General features: G+C 38.2%; 1 protein-coding gene across 3 annotated transcripts in view; it reads right to left on the bottom strand.

Annotated features, from left to right (window-relative positions):
- Positions 1-11,137, bottom strand: part of LOC127634836 (dual specificity calcium/calmodulin-dependent 3',5'-cyclic nucleotide phosphodiesterase 1A-like) — a 113,792-nt gene extending 102,655 nt beyond the window's left edge. For all 3 annotated transcript variants that reach the window (XM_052114533.1, XM_052114534.1, XM_052114535.1), the window contains exon 1: positions 10,864-11,137. In XM_052114533.1, the coding sequence (XP_051970493.1) occupies positions 10,864-10,948 (85 nt within the window). In that variant the 5' untranslated portion in view covers positions 10,949-11,137. The remainder of the gene's footprint in view (positions 1-10,863) is intronic.
- Positions 11,138-23,664: the final 12,527 nt, after the last annotated feature.

Here is a 23,664-nt window from a genome sequence, read left to right as displayed (position 1 = left end):
GGGATCAGAGAGTGTGTGCCAACTACAGGGGTATCACACTTCTCAGCCTCCCTGGTAAAGTTTACTCCAAGGTGCTGGAGAGGAGGGTTCGGCCGATTGTCGAACCTCAGATTGAAGAGGAACAATGCGGTTTTCGTCCTGGCCGTGGAGCGACGGTCCAGATCTTTACTCGCAAGGATCCTGGAGGGGGCCTGGGAGTATGCCCATCCGGTCTACATGTGTTTTGTGGATCTGGAGAAGGCGTATGACCGGGTCCCCGGGAGAGACTGTGGGAGGTGCTCTTGAGAGTACGGGGTGGGGGTCCCTTCTTAGGGCTGATCCAATCCCTGTACGCCCAAAGCGAGGGCTGTGTCCGGTCCTCGGCACAAAGTCGGAGTTCATTCCATGTGGGGGTTGGTCTCCGCCAAGGCTGCGCTTTGTCACCAATCCTGTTTGTGATATTCATGGACAGGATATCGAGGCGTAGTCGAGGTGGGGAAGGTGTGCGGTTCGGTGGGCTGGGGATCTCATCGCTGCTTTTTGCAGATGATGTTGTCTTCATGTCATCATCGGTCCGTGACCTTCAGCTCTCACTGGATCGCTTGGCAGTCGAGTGTGAAGCAGCTGGGATGAGGATTAGCACCTCTAAATCTGAGGCCATGGTTCTCAGCAGGAAACCGATGGAGTGCGTACTCCAGGTAGGGAATGAGGTTTTGCCCCAAGTGAAGGAGTTCAAGTACCTCGGGGTCTTGTTCACGAGTGAGGGACAATGGAGCGGGAGGTTGGCCGGAGAATCGGGGCAGCAGGGGCGGTATTGCACTCAGCTCTATCGCACCGTTGTCACTGAAAAGAGAGCTGAGCCGAAAGGCAAAGCTCTCGATCTACCGGTCAATTTTGTTCCTACCCTCACCTATGGTCATGAAGGTTGGGTCATGACCGAAAGAACTAGGTCGCGAGTACAAGCGGCGAAATGGGCTTCCTCAGAAGGGTGGCGGGCTTCTCCCTTAGAGATAGGGTGAGGAGCTCAGTCATCCGTGAGGAGCTCGGAGTAGAGCAGCTGCTCCTTTGCGTTGAAAGGAGTCAGTTGAGGTGGTTTGGGCATCTGGTAAGGATGCCCCTGGCCAGCCTCCCTAGGGAGGTGTTTCAGGCACGTCCAGCTGGGAGGAGGCCTCGGGAAGACCCAGGACTAGGTGGAGAGATTACATCTCCACACTGGCCTGGGAACGCCTCGGGTCAGCCCAGTCAGAGCTGGTTAATGTGGCTCGGGATAGGGAAGTTTGGGGCCCCTGCTGGAGCAGCTGCCCCCATGACCCGACTTCGGATAAGCGGTTGAAGATGGATGGATGGATGGATGGATACACAGTGGTTGTTGATTCACAGGTGTAGATTTAGATACACAACCCTACTATGAATTTGAAATTCATATATAAATATACAAAGATTTAAAGGCAGGAAAACAAGTTGTGACATTTAAAGCTAGTGGCAACACATTGTGTGCATTTGGAATGTCACTTCTTTCAACTGAAATGACAAAAGCTTCCTTGTCATAAAAATGCTGTTGATCCATTTGAGATGGCACTACTGTTTGAAAATATACTAGATGGCCAAGTGCATAGTTAATAGTACTGTACATCATTTGAGATGCACTTTAGGTCTCCATACAGACTTTGCATTCTAACCCAAGAGACTTACTCACTAACCAACAAGTGTCTTAATAAGGCCCCATTAGGTGTTCTGCCCACAAACACACACACACACGTAGGCAGAACTATGGGAAAGGGATGGGTTGAGGTTGTTTGTCAAACAGAGGCAAGAATCACTAGGTTCTGACATCACATCCTGCCTCCGCTAGTGACCATGGAGATGGTAATCGCACAGGCAGCATGGGTGATCCACGGGAGAAAACCCTTGATGACTGTTTGTGTGTGCTTCCTTTACAGCACACACACATACAGGCTTATAATAAACAGGTTCCAGTGAGGATTTGTTTCATCTATTAAAATGAATCTGACATATTGAGACTCTAAATTATCACATAGCTAGTGTTTTTAACACAGAAACAGGGTAGAAAAGTCAGAGACCACAATGTAAATCTATGATTTAATGTCTAATTTAAACCTGGAAATAGTTATAAAGTTTTGTTATAAATGCTATGACATTAAATAAAGAGCAAATATTTAATATTTGCACTACTTCTAGGTCGCTACACAAACGTAAGTAAGTAAAATGTATTTATATAGCATATTTCTTAGATAAAAATCACAAAGTGCTTCACAAGAAAAGGGGAATACACAACATAAATAAATACATGACACTATATGATCCAAATAAATAACTAAACCAAAAAACATAAACAAACAGAAATACATATCAGACAGGCCTAACCACCCTACAGTCTAGCTAAAAGCCTCTTTAAATAAAAGAGTTTTCAACTGTGTTTTAAAATTTTCCACCGAATCCAAGGAGCGCAAGGAAGGAGGCAAAGCATTCCACACTTTAGGTGCCACTGCTTAAAAAGAACGGTCCCCTCTAGTTTTACAACGTGTATGGGGAACAATTAAAAATCTCTGACCAGTTGATCTCAGACTACGTGAGGACGTGCGCAGCTGTATCAGGTCAGAGATGTAAGGGGGCGCTTGTCCTTGTAGGGCTCTAAAGGTAAGAACCAGCATTTTAAAACACATTCTAAATTGCACTGGTAACCAGTGAAGAGAAGCTAAAACAGGTGTGATGTGTGCCGTTTTACTGGTGTGGGTTAAAAGCCTTGCAGCAACAGTCTGAAGGTGATAAAGCTCTTTCTTATTAAGACAAGTAAATAGACTGTTACAGTAATCTAAACTAGATGAAATAAAAGCACGAATGATCATCTCCAGTTCGGCCTTAGATACCAGGACTCTTATTTTGGATATGTTCCTTAATTGAAAGAAACTATTTTTGATAAGTTGTTTTGAGTGTTGCTCCAAGGACATGGCAGAATCAAAAACCACACCTAAACTTCTGAGATACGTTGCTTTATCTGAGCGATGCTTTGCTCAGGGGCAATTATAAGTGTTTCAGTCTTAGCGGAGTTCAGGACTAAGAAGTTATCATTTAACCACTGCTTGATACTAGTCAGACAGTCGATAAGAGAGGACAGTTTATGTAACTCAGAAGACGTAAAAGAGCAGTACAACTGAATGTCGTTTGCATACAGATGATAAGAAACCTCACTAAACTGACCGATTATCTGTCCTAGAGGGTGTATGTACACAAGGAAGAGAATTGGTCCCAAGATCGAACCCTGAGGTACCCCACTCGATAAGCCTGAAGTATCTGACATGATCTGATTTATAAAAACACTAAAACTTCTACCAGAAAGGTAAGATGAAAACCATTTTAAAACTGATCCAAATATCCCTACCAGATCCTGAAGTTTAATAATAATAATATTATGGTCTATAGTGTCAAAGGCGGATGAGAGGTCCAATAAAACTAACACTGTGCTTCCAAGAATCAGCTGACATCATAATATCACTGGAAACTTTAAGTAGTGCAGTTTACCATGTGAGTTTAAGTGACATTGACCATGTTATCTCATATATACAAAGGTCAGATTTCGTTGATTCCTTAGAAGAACACAAGATGCTCTTTGGAACATTCTCAAATCATGCTGGATAACATAGACCTTTAGGTCCTTTAGGAGTCCATGACAGCATGAGTGCATACTTTCATTAAAGCAAAAGGGGGGCATATTAATAACTAAGAAATTATTACTTGTTTGTTTTTGTTTTTTTTTTACTTCATGAATTTCTTTTCTGATAAAATTGCAATTATGCAATTATCTGTCACAGCACCTCAGAAAACAGTGTCTCATTATTTTCCTCACATACAACTTCAATCCTTTGCTGTCATAGTCATGAAGAACTAGGAAAATTTGATCAAAACATCAAAATCCACTACATGTATGTCAGAGCTAATACTAACTAAGCTCTTAAAGGAGGAATTCCCTGTAATCTTAGAACCTCTTCTTAATATTATTTTTGATTAACACATTTTATTGATTCACACAATTGACAAAGAAAAGCAAAACATATATTCACAGAATCAACATTTAACCCCCATTTTTTATGAAATGAATAAACATTTTCTAGCCTTCTACATGACATTTCCACGAATGCCACCACCTGTGCACCACACTTAAATGGGGGTTTTCCAGCCATCTTCCATTCCCCTAAGAACAATCTGTCTGCCGATCATAACACTGGCCAGGACCCAATTTTTTATGTGTATCCCCTATATTAATGACCGACTCATCGCCTAAAATACAGAGTCTGGGGCTAAATGAATTTGAGTGCCCAATACGTCACACATAAAACTCTGAACCCTCAACCAAAATTCTTGAATCTTAACAGACCAAGCCTATACAATCTATAGAGGGTCCAATAGAATCGATGTAAAATCTTAAATTGCATAAAATGCACCCTTGCATTTCTATATGTAGACTTTATGTTTTTTTTTATCCTAGCCCACACTCTCCTCCAATACCAAGTTTAGATCTTTCTCCCATAATCTCTTGAGAGAAACCGAAGCTCCATCCCCCATACTCTGAATTACATTTATGCATTTGGCAGACGCTTTTATTACAGGGACAATCCCCCCAGAGCAACCTGGAGTTAAGTGCCTTGCTCAAGAACACAATGGTGGTGGCTGTGGTGATCGAACCAGTGACTTTCTGATTACCAGATTAACAGTTATGTGCTCTAGACCACTACACCACCACCACTCCACAAATTAGTAGGGAGTAGTACTCTGATGCCTCATGACGTTTTCCAAAAGTAGAAATCACCACTCCCAGACAATCTGCCGCTTTAGGGGGTTGTATGCTTTTCCCAAAAATAGTACGGAGCAGGTGGTGCAGCTGTAAATACCTAAAAAACTCTGAGATCTGGGAATCGCAAAATGTTGAACCATATTTTCAAAGGATCTCATCACTACTCTCATATAGGTAACCGAGTGTATAAACCTCCCTCCCTCTCAATCCACTCTGTCCAGCAAAAAGGTGACTTAATACATCATTTGGGTTCAGCTAAATGCTCGAGGCTACATTAAAATAAATGTCTGAATTAAACACTCTGGACACTTTTATCCATACAAATATGTGCAAATGCAAGATAAAGGGGTGTAACTTAACTTCTCCAATTAGTTTGATAGAAAGGTTTTGCAATGGCGAAATAGGGGCAAGAACTTCCTGTTCAATACAAAACCAGGGAGGGGCTCTCTCAGGTTGAAGCGACCAATGAGCCAAATGTCTGCATGCATAATAATAAAACAAAATCTTGGGTATGCCTAGCCAACCTTTGTCAATCAGCCTATGCAACTTACTGAAATGTAATCTGGGACGTTTATCATTCCAAATGAAGGACTTCGCTATGCTAACAAATTGCTTGAAATAAGAGAGGGGGACATCTATAGAGAGAGATTGTAGCAGGTAGTTGAATTTTGAAATACAATTAATTTTAATAACATTAACCTTCCCAATCATAGATTAATGTATTGAAGCCCACCTGCCCACAATGCTCAAAAACCTTTTTATTAAAATTAACTCAATGAACTAAATCACACAGATTTGCTGGGGATAAAATACACAAATTACCAGGCAGAACGCTGTCAGAGATAAATATAACGCTGTATCCTGAGAACTTAGAAAAGGAATTAATAAATCTGTTGAGGCAAGGCATAGATCTAGTGGGGTCGGAGACAAATAATAAAATATCATCTGTGTAAAGCAGAAGCTTATGCGCCACACCTCCCGCCATCAACCCTGGAAAATCCTCCTCCTTTCTTATCGCAGCTGCTAAAGGTTCCAGGGCAAGACTGGAATAATGGGGAAAGAGGCCAACCCTGCCGGGGGCCCCTATCCAGAGTAAAATAATCTGAAATTAATCAATTTGTTTTTACTGCCGCTACCGGGTGTCTATATATATAACTTAATGCATCCAATAAAAGTATTCCTGAACCCATACATTTCCAAAATCTTAAATAGATAATCCCATTCTACCATATCAAATACTTTTTCGGCATCAAGTGAGATAGCAGCGACCGGAGTCTGATCATTCGCCACTGACCACATGATATTGATGAAACACCTAATGTTATCAGAAGAGCTATGGCCCCGAATGAACCCCACCTGATCTATATGTTTAAGAGATGTCATCTTTACTTAATCGGTTAGCTAAAATTATTGACAATATTTTCAACGTCTAGCTGGATCAGGGAAATTGGACAGTAACTCTTACACTCGCTTGGGATCTTTGTCCTTTTTAAGAATCAGACTGATCCTGGCTTGTGTCATGGTTGGCTGAAGCTTTCCATTCTTTAATGATTCTGTATAAACTTCTAGCAAAAGTTGAGCCAGTTCTGTAGCAATCAACAACAGATGAAATGAGGGACTTAGAAATAATATATATATACATATATATTCTAGAGTAAATCTTATGGACTGATGAATAAACATTATAGTCCCTACCAGATGGGTTCAAAAGTATCCAAATATATGTATGATTTTTTTACACATGATGTGAAGCGTCAGTGTTGCGCTAAGGGGCTTGCACACTTTTTCTTCACTATGATCAAGGACTGAGTCCATCAAAAGATTAAAGTCTCCTCCCAATATTATATCATGAGGGGGGCCAGCAGCTTGCAACATCCCTTAAAGATCTATTAAAAAAAAGCCCTGATCATCAACCTTAAGTGCATACATTTTAGCCAAAATAAAATGTTGTCCCTGAATTTCAGATAAAACAATAATAATAATAACTAAAGATAAATAATTTATCTTAGCTCATTTTGAGACATTTGAATTGTAGAAGTTTACTTATCTGTGTAATGACTCCCCTGCTCTTACTCGAGCAGCACTATAAAAAAATGCCCACCTCATATCTTTACAAATTTTTCACCCTCCTGCAGAGAAAGGTGCGTTTCTTGAAGGAACCATATCATATTTCTTACGCTTCAGAAGAGAAATAATAATAAAAAGATTGTTTGTCAAAGGCAAGATTATAAAGACCATTTTAAAGATATTAATGGAAAGGAGGAGAACCGGCTTGACAATATAAATTATATTTTAATAAGTAACTGAAATAAAAAGACAAACACACAAAGGTGTCGGATAGCTGCCCATAAATCTCTCTCTCTGTCCCACTGCAGTCTTCATTCGGCCTTTATCCCTCTCTGAGGCTTGATTAGCCTGATTAGGGGCCGGGTGTGTAGCATCACGACCCGGCCCCACCCTCCGCCCTGCCACATTCCTCCCTCGTTCTCTCAGGCTGGGGAGCACCCGGAATGACCTACCCCCTTCCCTGAAGAGAGGCGTGCCTAATCACTGTCTACCAGGATGAGGGAGGGAACAAGGGGAGGGAAACAAAAACCAAGGTGGCACCTACACGCCGTAACGGCGATCGTTATAAAAAACATTATAAAAAAGAGAGGGATAGGTCAACACAGAGCAGCAGTGGGAGAGAGGAGAGAGAGAGAGTTCTCTGATACCTGGCCTGCCCTCCGCCCTGTCACAACCACATTCCAACATAGTGCAACAATCAAACCTTGAACATCCCCAAGAACAAAAACAAAACAAAAAAAAAACTGAAAAAAGAATAATGTGCACATTAACCCCATCCCTCCCAACTCAAACAGTCCATGCATGCCTACGATAGCCTTTGTGTCTACCTTGCCGTTGGATTGCTCAAGTCTTTCTATACACATTTTTGAGACAGAATTACACAGCAAAAGATAATCTATAAAACAAACTCCAGCCAATAAGCAGTATAAACACATAGAGCATGTAGCTTCATCCATGAAACTGGTGTGGCGCACTGTTCCGATAGGCTTAACCAGCACAAAAAGAAGGTGCAGATTCTTCAAACAGTCAAACGAATGTTCAGTGAGCCGGTCAACTCAGCTGCAACATGAGTACAAGCAAATGTCTTGCTCGCTCCAATGACTTTGCATGAAATCCTCCACAAAATAAACTCAAAATCCATTTTTCGACATCCCCCACTCTTGTGACTACATCAGTAAACTTCGCCTCCATGGCAGTGATCGATCAACATATCACAGCAAGATCCTCCAAGTCAGCAATGACTTTCGTCAGTATTGTCGATGTGTTCAGCATCTCTCGCTGCATTTCCTGCATCTCTCCAACCAAACCGACTCCTGGGCCCGTGGCCTGCTCAGGGGTGTCATCTTGAGCATGTAAGTGACTTTTGTGTCTCCAGAGCCAGAGGATTTTGAAATCTTTGACATATTGTTCTCCTAGTATAGTTATGGAACAGAGTGTATCGAATCTCAAAGCAAAACGAGTCCGCAGAGCTCGGCGTTCACACGTCCGATGCTTACGTGGAGTCACGCGACTCAATAACTAAGAAATTCTTAAGATTTTTTTTTTGTGCAACTAAAACCCAATTTGTTATTCTAATAATATAATTCATGAAAAATATTGCATTCAATTATAAAAAAATGCCAATTCAAAATTTCATTAGTGTTCTCACACTTTTGGAATCCATTGGGCAGACCCATTTGGGCACTGCTTCGTTTTCTCAATTCATCACCTGATTGTGGTAAGTTATACAAGCCTTTGACCTTTTAGGAGTATAACAGCCATCCAATGTTCAGCCATAACAACTGTCATGTCACATTGCTTATCGGGCTCGTATTGTATTGTTCCTGCTGAAATCAGCCTGCTAACCCTGAAGCCTGTCAGAAAAATCAGCATCCTGACATTGTGTCCTTCACCATCTGACAGAGCAATAAAAGAATTCAGTCTTTTGGAGAACAGAGAGAAATCGTAGGCACTGAATCATTTTGTTCAGAAAAAAATGTGTTTCTTATGTAATCTAATTGTGCTCAGACGACTCAAGAAACCCTTAGAGACTGCCTGAAAGAGTCATAATCACTTTGTTGCTTTTATGTTACTATGACACACCAGGAAAGAGGGAATTTGCATGCAAAGAATGCATTTAAATGAGATCAAAATGTCTTGAACCAATTTAGCAGCTTGTATTAAGTTCACTATCTCCTTGAGGCATGTCCAATCCCCTTTCTGAAACTCTTTCACATGCACACACAGCGAAATATACAAGATGGTGAATTCGTAGGATATTGCATGACTTGTATTTCCATAGAGATCAACAAACAGGATTTCAAATTAACACAATGCACGCATAACATTTTATCTTGCCTCCTTATCTACACTTTATTTAAAGAAAGGAAACATCAAATTTGGTTACTCATTATTATTTACACAATACAAACTGTGTCCGGTCTGGCACCATCTGGCACCAACAATCATGCCACTGTCCAAATCACTGAGATCACATTTTTCCCCATTCTGATGGTTGATGTGAACATTAACTGAAGCTCCTGACCCATATCAGCATGATTATATGTACTGCACTGCTGCCACACAATTGGCTGATTAGAAAATCACATGGATGATTGTTGGTGCCAGACGGGCTGGTTTGAGTATTTCTGTAACTGCTGATCTCCTGGGATTTTCACACACAACAGTGTCTAGAATTTACTCAGAATGGTGCCAAAAACAAAAAAACATCCAGTGAGTGGCATTTTTGTGGGTGGAAGTGCCTTGTTGATGAGAGAGGTCAACAGAGAATAGCCAGGACTGGTTTGAACTGACAAAAGTCTATGGTAACTCAGATAACCGCTCTGTACAATTGTGGTGAGAAGAATATAATCGCAGAATGCTATTCTGAGATGCGGGTTGGCATTGTTTTTGGCACTGGGACCTACATAATATTAGGCAGGTGGATTTAATGTTGTGGCTGATCGGTGTATATACTATATATAAAGTGCTGTGCAAAACATTGTGTCAGTCTGAGAGTGCATAAAGAGACAGAAGCAATTGAGAAAGCCTAAATAGAAAGAAGAACTGTGGCGAATTCTTCAAGAAGCTTGGAACATTCTATCTGCCAACAACCAAGGAAAACTGTGTCCAGGTGTTCCTAGGAGAATTAGTGCTGTTTTAAAGTGCAAAGGTGGTCACACCAAATATTGATTTGGCTTTTTGTATGTTTACTGGACTTTGTATGACGTTAAATGACAAATGAAAACTATTTATGTCATTATGTTTATAAGGACACCGGATGTATGTGATTTTTGTGTACGTGCGGTTTCAGTTGGTCTTAAAATTTTCCGCAAATGTAGAAAAAAATTCTGCAAACTTATTGGTGAATCATGATATATTCGGGAAAACGTTCGTATGCAGATTTCATGCACAAATACTGTACGTGCAAATAAGGCCCATTGTTTGTAATTTCGTTAACTTTTATCAATGGGAGTAAAAGCCATACATTTTTGTACTCTTACAAAATTATTACTTTCTATTATTACGACTTGTTATGAGACCGTGTTGAAAGGTGAAGTAATATCTATGCCACTAGTTCTTTCCATCTTCCATTGGTCAGCTAAACATAGTCCCGCCCCAAATGCATGCCATTGGTTGAGCCAATGTTGCTTTGTTGGACTGGTCAGGATGCTCAAACAAACAATGTCTGCAATGTATTCATAGTGCCACAGAGCCAAAATGTTTACAATTTATAGACAAAGCAACCTACGAATGGCTTATTTATAGTTGTCTCTGCATATTAAGCTAAGAAAGGAGAAAGTACTAACAATAACATTGAAATATTAAAAAGATTACATCACCTTTAACCCTTACAAAGTTAGCTTTCTCAAGCTAAATCTGTATTATGTGCTAATGTATAATTATAAAAGCGCACAAAACCACTGACAGCAGCAACACACTCGCTAGTAAAAAATAAATAAAAAATGAGTGCTTGCCAAACAAACGCACGTCCACCCACCCACACACACCTGCCCAGCTGTTCTTACCAATAGTGAAGCTGAAGCCATCAATGCTGAAAGTGGCACTCCTGCATTTTTTAAATCCTTGTTTTTTGGAGCTGAGCTCTGACATTTTCAACTCTTCTGTCAACTGGTCTGTTTGCAAAAGACCAGACTCTAGAAACAGACTCCTCAGGTGGGAAAGCGTGCTCAGAGCAGAGACGTCAAAGATCAGAGAGGATCATTTGCAAAGAAAGGCAAAGGGTTGACATGTCCAGCAGAGACAGATTCCCATCAGTAAAAATTCCTCTTGAGCTCTTCATACAGGTCTATTTGTCTCTTACATACTCTGTTGACTGCCTGATCTTACACTGTACAGAGAATAAACACAGATGGGAGATCTCGATCTCACTCTCTCTCTCTCTCTCTCTCGCTTTCCTCCTCCCGTTTACACTGTGACCCTTCTCACTGCTAAACTGTGCTTGATTATAGGCTCGCTCTGTCTCTCTCATTCACTGTCATACTCACTTGCACGTTTACTTAAGCGGTAAGCATATGTATTCACATATCTGAGTCAGTGATACGCACTGATGTTTATTATTGGCATCAAACCTGTGTAGTTACTATACGTGTGAGTGAGTGTGGGTTTACAAGCATTGTTGAATGTGTGTGTGTGATATTGTGTGCTTTTGTGACACAGCAACCTTTTTACAATGTTTAAACAAAACACTTCATCAGAAACACTGCACAGATTAGATTAAAACAAGGTTCTAGAGGGTCATAGTGTAAGAAATAAAAACAGACATTTACACAGAACATTACACATTATTCACAGAAATTACAAATTACATTTCTATTTATGATTTCCAGACTTACTGCCATAACAAAACAAACAACGGTTATCTACAAATTACAACATGAGAATTTTTTACCATTGCTCATAGGTCTCCAGTTCTATTACAAAACTGTACCATAGTAACCTCAGTTCCCATCAAAGACAAAAAAGAGCTAGATGCAGTGTAACAAATATCCATTGTCCTGAACACAGAAGTGTTCCATGATTTTCCTGTTTTCAATTTCCTGTCTCCAGTGTTTTCACTCCCATCAGTGTATATACTTAATGGTAAAAAAATTAATAAAAAATACTCCAAATAACACTTAAATGGTTGTTGTTCTCATCTAGATAGCTTGTTTCTGTAGTTTGTACATTGTGTCTCGAGACCCAAAACCGAAAACAGGCAATTATAATCATCATGGCGCCACCCAGTGGTTGCTCAGGAAAACTGTGCAAAACACAGAGCAGGTTTCTAATGGCAAATTCCCAGTCACACGTTTTAGTTTTTAAAAACACATCGATTTTGCTATGTTTACATCCCTTATCCTTGCTGAAATTGTGTTTTCCTCCAAACGGAGTGTTTTGAAAACTCTCCATTACCGCATGCTTTGAAAAACGATAATGTTTGGAAACTGAAAACTGATATTTCAAATGAAAACAAATTGGTGCGGATGTGGCCTGAAACGTATTATTAAAAGTTGGCATCCTTTTTAACCTGTCACAGCATCTAGAAAATATGTCACTCCTACCCGAGCCACTGAAAAACTATGAGATGTGACGCAATGGTCAAAGAAGTCAGTTTCAAGAAAACTAATTGAAGAGCAGCGCAGATGCACTAAAACACATTCTGTGTGAACGGCCGCTAACTAGTGAAAATGAGCAGCACTTTAAGAAGCTATTTCTAACTAAACTGACACTTAAATATGACTTTTATTGGTGTAATTTAATGTGGTCATGTAGATTTAGCAATATGATATTCCTCATTTATTTATATTTATTTATTGTTTTAATTAAATCAAATTATATTTTATGTTACCACATGAATCAAATGTTTAGGTTAACGGACAAAATACATTTACAGTGGTGCCATTCAGTTTACATTAAAAATAAACTTTTTTGATCCAGTTGCACACATTTATCAATTAGAATCTGCTTTATGCTAGTTCTTCTTTTAATAGAGCTTGTTTAAACATGACTCTGAGTTTATTTTAGTGATGCAACCCATCACTCAGTAGTGTTATGTTACAACCCTGTGCCATTTCAGTTCACTCAATTATTATCACCTTACACATACACAAATTAAAGCATCAGCCGTTCAGAGATGCTTTTAGAGATGCAGAATGGCTGATGCTTTAATCAAATCAAATCACTTTATGGTCGTGTGACAATAAGCCATTCTGCATCTCTATTCAAAGTTCAGTAAAATCGCATTCCGGAAATATATTTTACATTTATGATTAATGTATGTGATGTCTGGAGATTTTGCATTAACTCTAGCTTTTAGTAGATACTCCAGAATCTGATTGGAGGAACCTGTGGTGCTGTGGAGGCGTTTTGTACTATGATTGTGCAAATACTCATTCACCTGTTTGTGCTGCAAACGACTTTCTCTCCTTACATAAAAAAAGAAATCAAAAAGGAAAGACGTAACCATAGTTTCCAACAAATCACCATAGTTACTACAGTTATTTACTACACTAAAACAGTTGTATCTTTGTATTCGGCAAGGTCAACATGAAACGTAATTCGCAACCCATTTATGCCCATATTATGATGAATTCCGGAAGGAAACAAGATGGGATTTGATTTCACCCATCAAGAAATTTTGGGATTTTGAAAAGTGGGCATTGCATACCAGAATGGGGCCATACCTGAATGTAATTTTACAGTGGATTGTGGAGGATTCATCCCCTCCTGAACAAACTTGCTTGCAATTTTAAAGAGACATTTGTCCAGGATGTAAAAAACTGAAGGTCAAGTTGAAGTTCAGCCTCGAGAGCATCACGTTATAGCCAATGTGATGTCTACCGAAAATGAAAGTCATTTCAGAGGCATTGCAATTTGTTACATTTTGATGAAAGGTTAAGAAGGCAGAACTTTTCTTTAGAAAAATTTATGCACTTATGAACCTTTCATAATAAGACAAGGAACAAGGATTAAAAGAGTAGATAGGGAAGCTTTGTAAAAAAATAAAAATAAAATAAAGATATATGAAACAACTGGAAGATTTTGAAAGCTTCTTACTCTGGTTGAAGGAGGTCCCATAATAATTTATTAAAATTTTAAAGTATTGACAATACCTTGGATATTGGTACAAACCACAACATCACCATAATAAAAGTTTATGTCTCCATTCACAATGTGTTACTCCAGACGACAGGTGAACTAAAAAGTAATAAATATATTTTTGTCGCTGTGGATCAGAGTGGTTGCTGGGGGGTTTGTCAGCATGTTTCCTTTATATTTCAGTCTTATTGCTGTGATCTGTTTTCACTAAGGTCCCGTATGGTGTCAGCAGGTGTTGGATCTAAATCAGATGAGTTCATATAAGTGAAAATGAATGTTGTCTGGGTGTATGTTCTTTGAAAGAAGAGATGAAGGGGCTATGTCATGTGTCTTTCTCATGGTGATAATTATATGTCATATCAGTCTGATCCTGAGGGGATAATTCACACTGTATTAATATAGCATATACAGTATAGTACATACCTAAATCTGATGAACTTTTATGTAATGTAAATTACATGATTTAAAGTAGCATTGGTGAGATATTATTAATGCACAAGTATGTGAAATAAAGATAGATATAAAGATTAAAAGAAATAAATCTGCAACAGCAAGATATAAAGTCATAATTATATGAAATAGTGTTGCAATTATGAGAAATAGCAGTTTCAAGAAGCATTTATGCTGATAAATGAGATAAAAAAGATAACAATTATAAGAAAAAAAGTTGCAATTATTAGATATAAATTTGCAGTTACAAGGAATAATTTTGCAAATAATTAAATTCATAGTTATATGGGGAAAATGAATTTTTTTAAGAAATAAAGTTCAAGTTGTGAGAAATAAAGTCATAATTAACTTACCATTTATTTTTTTCAATTAACTTTCCAATATTTGTATTTGTATACTGTGTGACGGAAACAGGCTTTCCAACCAGAGAATCAATAGTTTTTTTTATATGACTTGTCACTTAATATCCGTCTTTTGGATGGGACGTTAAACTGAGGTCCTGACTCTCTGTGGTCATTAAAAATCCCTAGGGCACTTTCTCGTAAAGAGTAGGGGTTTAACCCCGGTGTCCTAGCCAAATTCCCCCATTGGCCCCTATCTATCATGGCCTCCTAATAATCTCCATCCCTGAATTGGCTACATCACTCTACCATCTCCTCTCCACCTATAGCTGGTGTGTGGTGGGCGTTCTGGCGCACTATGGCTGCCGTCGCATCATCCAGGTGGATGCTGCACACTGGTGGTGGTTGAGGAGATTCCCCCTATACTATGTAAAGCGCTTTGAGTTTGAGAAAAGCGCTATATAAATATAAGTTGTTGTTGTTGTTGTTGTTGTTAATATTAATGATAATCATAAATTATATCTAGTATGATATAATTCTAAAGGAACACATTTCTGGTTATTGTCGATGAAGGGGTATTTGAGCCTTATTAATGGTACTATGTGGATACATAACACAAAATGTGTCGTGAAACACTGATCAACCACACACACACACGCGTCGAATAAGAGTGAACCCTTCCCAGATTATCAACTGTGTTTTTTGAGCACCTGTTCTGAGCACCCACCTGCAGAGATAGCAGAGACAAAAGTACAGCATCATCATTACCCAGAAACACCTGCTCTAAAGCCCTGCTGAGATTAAAATCTGAGAGTGATGATTTGGCATGTCTCTCTCTCTCTTTCTTTCTCTCTACCAAACACACCTCACACATCAGCACCTGATGTCTTTGTTTACAGCGCTGCATTATTTATAGATTTACACATTTATAAGTGTCTTAACACCTGTGACACTTTATCCACATCTTTAATATCTAAGATCCATGCAAATAAAGGAAAATCATGAAAAAAATATATTGCAGAATTAAGGCTTACTGCAGATAAAGGTTATTTCACCCAAAAATGAAAATTCAATTATCTTTTACTCAACCTCCTGTTGTTCCAAACTCGTATCGTATCACTTTCTTTCACGTAGAACATAAAAAGGAAGTTTAGCAGAATATTAAAGCTTAATGCAGCCATACTCCAAAAATGCACCTTAAAAGCATCACAAAAGGAGTCTTGTGCGCTATATTCCAAGTCTTCTCAAACCATGACTGCTTTGTGTGAGGAACAGAGCAAAATTGCTATTCGCTCAAAATCCCGCAGCACCTCACAAATAATAGTGTATCAAGATGCATCAAACCAGGTTTGACGACTCAATGATTCCAAATGTCATTGGTTCTCGTGCATATCGTAACAGATCACGATGTGGAAAGTTTGAATATGCAAAAGTGTAAACGAGATTTGAGAGTTTCTTCAAAGGGGTATATTTTCAGGGAATAACTTCAAACAACGCTGTCTTTTGGCTTCAGAATACTTGGAAAATAGCACATACATCGTATGGACTGCTTTTATTATACTTTTTGGCACTTTTTGTCATTTTTGGATCACCACAGTACCAATAGTACTTTCATTGCATGGAAAAGAGCAGCATGAAACATCTCATTGTGTTCAACAAAAGACAGAAATACATACATGGTTAGAAAAGCACGAGTCTGAGTACATACTAAAACAGAATTTTCATATTTGGGTGAATTATTCCTTTTTTAAAGATAAAAAGATAAAACCTGAAAATGCAATTTTAGGTTTAATATGCGGAGCACTTTTTAAATAATCACTAAATGTTTTTATGTAGCACTTAAGGCAAACAATCATTAACAACACTTATAGCAACAGATGGCTAACTCACACATCTATTCAGAACGCATTGGTGGGTTTTTTTGTTTGTTTTTTGCTAGAGAACTGCCACTTAATCAGTTCACGGCCACCAATTCAGTCAAACAATGCAACAAGTGAAATAAAAACCTGGGTCAGCCTACACTGACACTCTACAAGAATGGCAGAGAGAAAAGGGAGAAAACTCAAGGGCGTTTAGAGCAGAAAAATGTTGGTTAACTTCTCCATGCCTGAGTGGGTGTAGCAGGATAAAAGCTTGGTTTTTCTGATTTTGAAAAGACCATTGTCCACAAAACTCTACCCAGGACTCTCGACTCACAGGTTTCCATGGCAACCAAACACGGCCGCTCACAGGTTAAAAACACTGCCTTTTGAGGTTATACTACATGTAAGATGTCTCCATACTCAGTGTATATACTGCTGTGTGGTTGGTTAAATGTGTTTGGGTAGGTGATTGTGTTGCGGATAAGCCCGTTAAGAAACATAAATGAGATCTTGATTGTTGCTCCTAGACAGCAATGAGATCAAGTGGAGAGCAAATGGAGACTAGTCTCCCACTTCTCAAAAGTTTCCTCTAGAGATCTCAACAATGATTCAGATTTGCCAGGAATCCAGAATTTGCAATTGAGTTTTTGATATGATTTCAAACATTTCTCATTAAATTCTTCCAAGATCAAATTATCTGGGATCTGCTATTCACATAAATCATATAGGGTTAATTTCATGTCAAATCAACCAAATTTCAGAAACTTTCTAGCAGAATTAAAAAAAAATTTTTTTTATACTTTTTTCTGAAAGATAAACATATTGTAAATGGTGATGAAAGCCATAACATTAAATGCATTTATTTAGTTGACCGGGGTCAAATTGCCATTTCCATCAATCATTTTGAAGCAAAACTACAGGCCAAAACAATTATCTTAGAAAGGGGGCAGCATCAATATTTTATTATTACTCCGATATAAGTAGATCTATTTCTAAAATCGGTTGACTTCAATGCATTATATGCCAAGTGTGAGCATCACAAATATGGGAAAATAAGTACTTTTTTTGTTTTTGTTTTTGAAGTTGGAGAACCTATAACTCCAGATGTATAAAATAAAACTTAATATCATTTGAGAATTTTTTATTTGGCTTTTCTTTGTATTTAAGGCCCTATATGGTTAAACCCCAGAAATTTGGGGCTCTCAATGTGGCTCAATCTGTACTGTTTTCAATTTTACCCATTTTCAATGGTGGAAAACCAAATGTGGTTCACATGGTATGAAGCTAGTTTTTCTTGTCCAACAAAACAAAGGTCTGAAGTAAAAATAATGTTGAAGCTAGAAATATACTTTTAAATATTCACAGAGAATAATTATGTAAAAATACTTCTGGATTTATTCACACTCCAACTTTGGAAAAACAAAACAAACAAAAATAACTTTTTCCAATTATTTGACTATTAACGTTGGCATATTATGTAAGACTGGACACTGATGTCAACTGACCAAAGTGTAAAAATAAAATAAGGACCGTGCCACCTTTCTAATGTTGTGCTGTAGATTTGTTCCAAAGTCTTAAGCAAAATTTTTCTAAATAATAGATTACTCAATAAATTATTAATCAATGCAATTTAATAAATTGGCTTTCATCATCAATTCTGTATTTCTATCACAATTAAATTACAAATGTAATTGAATCGGGGACCTCTGGTTCGGTTGACACAGAATGGCCCTATATAGCTCTATACACTTACCATATTTCAGTTATATAATTATATAATTTGTTTCTATTCTTATTTCTTCAAGGAAATTTTAAGAGAAACATAGTTGACACAAAGCCTATAACCTATAACTTATACTTATATACCTTAACTGCAAGCAGTCTCTGAGCAATAAAAACTTTTCTTGTGGGTGGTTCCTCTTTTCACTAGTTATCTAGAATATGAAGTCCTTGAGATAGTGTTTTATCAGATTATCATTCTTAGAGTACCAGCGTGTCACAGCTATCTGAACTTTGAATGGTTGTTTAAATCACCTGTAAGTACAATGCAAAGGTCACATGTAAAACAATCCACTAATTTAATTTAAGAGCACATAAAGGAACTTGAAGGAGCTTCTATCATGATCATGAATGTTTGAGGAGCTCCAGTTCCTTGCACATGGGTGGGGTGAATCAGACACATTATGCTCCATCGGCTCCGCTCCGGTTACCGGCTCATCCCAGTGAGAGCATCAAACACACGCAAGAAACTCTATCACTCCTCAACAGCCCTGTTAACCAATACACTATTGCTTCTAACACACTTGGCTGCGCTCGTGGCATCACATGTCGTGTTTAAGAGCTTGTATGATTGAGCTGCTAAAAGCGTTGTGTTAGGTTCAAGCAGACAATCAAGCTGGATTAACTGCAGGTAATGGGAACAGAGTGCACTGCAGGTCTTCTGGAGAGCTTGTGATCTATAGATCTACCCTGCCCACCTCGGTACTCTTAGACACCTCCACACCTCAATTAATGCAGATTTTAATGCTGCATTTAAATAACTTTTTGAAACTTTTTTGCAACATACTTATGCCGGTCGACATATAAATGCTGCCTTCTAATCACATCAGAATGATTGTATTTGGTGAGTGTATATGAATAGCACCAATATAACATAAATACCAGTTGTAAACCCCACCCCCCTGCCCTCCCGTACTTCAAGAACTGCGCTCGGCGACGATCTTACCCTCCGAGTGACGAAGGTCACAGCGCGGGCCATCGGGCAGACAATGTCCACACCTGTGGTCCAGGAGCAGCACCTATGGCTGAACCTGGCTGAGATGAGGGAGGTAGACAAGGCACACTTCCTTAATGCCCCCATCTTCCTCCATCAGAGAACGGAGATTAGGACAGTAACAGAGACGTTACTGGTTCACATTTGATTGGATGTGTTTCTGGAATCAATTATACAGAAGACCAGAAAACAGATGTGATGTTAACCAAGGTAAACCTGTCTTATTTAGTAAACTCGCAGCATTAAAGTTTTTTTTTTTTTTTTTTTTTTTAAGTTCACTCTGAAATTGGCATCTTTTTTGTCATAATCTGACACCAGAACTCAGTTATAATGCTTCTCTGTTTAATTAGCCCCTTCTGATGATTGCAATTAATTCTGCTCTCATAGCTTTGAGTGAAAAAAAAGTGTTTCACCAAAGACTATAGTATAATTAAATGCTCATCACTAACAATTAGTCCTTGTATTGCAGAGAAGTTGTTGTTGGAACACTCATCTTCATTAAGCCCACAGCATGTCAAACACAAACAAAGTTTAATTGAGCTCTTCTGTCATATTCCTCCTCATCTGCCATGTGCAAATGATTGAATTTGCTTCAAATGTCTTCGAATCTAAATATTGTTATTTCCGATACAGTATCAAAATGTTCCTCTGCTCACAACTTATAACATTGCTTATAGACTGGGTAAATCATGACTGCCTTGGGCTCCTTTAAGCTTTGACCCTCCATCCTTCCCACTAATTTGACCTATGACATTGGCCAGAAGCTTGACTCTCATAGAACCCTGATAACTGCCTTTTTTTCCTTGTTAGCAGGCTACCACCATAGTATTCAAGTTAGTTTCGAGCACAGTGTTTCTATATATTCATATTGTATGACCACAGGCTTTAGCGGAGGAGTCAAGTCTCCATCTCTGTACCTTAAAGCGCTGATCTCTGAAACTTTAAGTTCAAAGTTTGCATAAATTAGCCACAAAAGGCACACTAAGTAAAGTCTCATCTGGGCACAAGCTCTTTCTCAAGATTAACACTGTGTTAGTCAAAGTCTAACAGCACATAGAAAATTATCAATATACCTGTATTTTAAAAAAAATCTGTCAGTAAGCAAGAGAATTTAATTGACCTCTTATACAACACCTAATAGTTTTGCTTTTGCTCCTTAAGTGCTAAAGGTGCACTCAGTAATTTACATTTTTGAAGTGTGTCGAAGTATGGCTTACACTGACACCTAGTGGCCTGGATGCTGCATCATTCAAACTCAGAAGTTTTTAGTTACCAATGCCATTGTAGACATGCATAATGCATAGTCCAAGCCAGGATCAGTTTAGTCCATGAATAGTTACTAAGATAAAGCAAGTAGGATTCAGCTGGTTATGTAATGCTAACATGGCTTGTGATGCATAACATAACTGCCCCCATGAGGCACCCCTGCTCCATGTAGAATAAAAGAGCTTTTATAAGATTACTGATATGATTGAACACTTCATCTCACATGAGTGGTCATGATTTCATACATATGTTTAAAAATTACTATTCATTTCTTTGGAAGAAAAACTTTTTAAATGAGGGGGAAAAAATGTGTATGTGTGTGTGCGTGGACCTTTAAAACAGAAGTAGTCAATATACAGTACACAAATATTTGACAGCTGAATGCCATGATTGACCAATCAGAATCAAGTATTCCAAAGAGGTCACCCAAAAATGAAAATTCTCTCATCATTTAATCACCCTCATGCCATACCAGAAGTGTATGGCTTTCTTTTTTCTGTAGAATACAAATTAAGATTTGTAGAAGAATATCTAAGCTCATCAGCTTCAATCAGATTTCAATGCAAGTGAAGGGTGGCCAGAAGTTTGAAGCTCCTAAAAGCAGATAAAGTCAAAATTAAAGTAATCCATTTGAATCCAATAGTTTTATCAATGTCTTCTGAAGTAATCTAGTCAGTTTTGGTTGAGAACAGACCAAAATATAACTTTTTGCACTGTACATCGTGCCCTTACAATCTCTAGACACGATCATGATTTCAAGCTCGATTACACTTCATAATGCTTTGCACATGCACAGAGCACTAGATGGCGATATAGGAAGTGTAGTCGAGCTTGAAATCATGATCGCCAAGGATAATGCTGTCACGATTTATTGTGAAAAATGAGTTACATTTTGGTCTGTTCTCACCCAAAACCGATTTAATCAATTTAGATGACATTGATTAAGCCACTTGATTCATATGGATTACTTTAATGTTGCCTTTGTCTGACATTTTGAGCTTTACATTTCTGGTCACCATTCACTTGCAATTAATGGAACTACAGAGCTGAAATATTCTCCTAAAAATCTTTCCGTTCTGCAGAAAAAAGAAAGTCATAAAATTGTCCTTCACATGACCTTGTTGAAACTCTTATACAATCACAGCAATCCTATGATTGGCAATGGTGTCTGAGCCCCGCCCCTTTAGGCACACAGTAGGCCTATATAAGCAGGCTCTCTATGAAACTCTGAAGTAGTAGTGCGGCCAGCTTTCGCAATGTCTCGTTCCCTTCATCTCAGGGAACTGAGGTTACATGTGTAACCGGAGACGTTCCCTTTCGATTCAGTTCACTTAAAATTGCTGTAAGCACTATGGGGAATGATACAGCATGCAGAGTTTTAATAGTAAACTCAACAAATATCTGTATATCAAATAAAGCTACAATAATGCATTAAAAATGTATGGTGCACTTTTTATTATTATGTACTGTACTTTCATTACTGTACTTTTTGTAAAGTTTTTTTTTCTTGCTTTAAGATTTATGCTTAAAACTTGAAGAAAATGTATTCAAGATATATTCTCTGAAAACAAGTCATGTTGTCGTACACAATTTTGCTTATCAAGTACATTTATCTTGTTTTAAGGTAGTAGTATTAGTATGAGTACACAATAATTAATACACATTACATATACATGCTGTATATGGGCTGTGAATCAGAGCAGGTCTCAGTATGTGGAGGCCCCAAACAAATTGATCAAAAATTGCAAATTTAAACATTTTTGGTTGTCATTAAAAATTAACATTCTGTCTGACAGAGATAGAAACAGTCACACTTTTCCCTCCCTGTCTCTCTCCTTCTTTCTTAATCTCTCTTGCTTCTGCCATATTCCTGATGATGACACAGATTGCCCTTCACACTGTTTCTGGAGGAGGTAATGAAATCTGTAATGGAACAGCAGAGCTGTGTACCATTTAGATGCCTGAGGTCTGTGTCGCTGCAGCCGTTAGACCTATAATTACTGAATCAGAACACTCCAGCCAGGCACTTCCATGCTGGAGTTTGTTAAACACAGTTTAAAGGCTGAATTGTCCATGGCAAGGTCCATGTTGACTGTACATAAATTGTTAAGAGATATATGCAACTTCTAAACATATTTTTGGTATACTGAGAAATATACTGTAGAAGTGTAAGGAGTGTAAATATAAAAATAACTATAGAATTATAATTATTAATCAGTCTCCATCTCAGACTCGTCCATCTCCGTCTAATCATCACATTTGCATTTGCATTTGCATTTGCATTTGGACCCTATTAGTAATTAAATGAGGGTTCTAGATTTCTACTAATAATGACACTCAGTGTGGTCATTGATTAGTGATTGTAATCAAGCCCAGATCATTTCCCGGAGTCCTGCTTAATCAAACACTGTGAAAAGAGAGAACTAAAACAGTAGTTTGTGCTGTTGTAGTTTAATTTTCATCTTTTCGAGGCGCATCATCTTCATGCTCTGAGATAGAATAGCTAAAATTATCTAAAATAGAAGCCACACATTAAAGCTTAAAGTGTAAAATTATTTTGTTTGCACAAAAGCATACATTATTTCAGTTTTAAATGCTAAAATAATAGATAAGATATGCCGTTTTTAGTCTTTGGATAATCTCTGTTTGTCCAGTGTTAATGTCCATCTAGGATGCTAGGATGTCCACCTGTGTGTGAACATCATACAAACAAATGAAAGTTTTCTGAAAGGTAACTTTACGTTTTTTGAGACAATTTGCAGGACATTCAATCCATTACGATTCATCCCATAATTCATTATGTTTGCTAAGACCATTGGCATATTACTTGACAAACTATTTAAATAATATCAGTGGTACAAGCTATATGCTTACTGCAAAAATAAAAGTTTACCGTATTCAGTGTGGTTAATAACCCAACAGCTAGTCGTAAATCACCCTTGACTGCGAGCAAGGGAGATAGCTAGATATCTAGATTTCTCCTCTCTCTCTCTCTCTCTCTCTCTGTCTGTCTGTCTCTCCCCCATCGATCTTTCC

The sequence above is a fragment of the Xyrauchen texanus genome, chromosome 42, assembly GCF_025860055.1.
Source record: "Xyrauchen texanus isolate HMW12.3.18 chromosome 42, RBS_HiC_50CHRs, whole genome shotgun sequence".
Taxonomy (NCBI): domain Eukaryota; kingdom Metazoa; phylum Chordata; class Actinopteri; order Cypriniformes; family Catostomidae; genus Xyrauchen; species Xyrauchen texanus.
The sequence above is the reverse complement of the archived record's forward strand: the minus strand, read 5'-3'. Positions and strand labels throughout refer to the sequence as shown.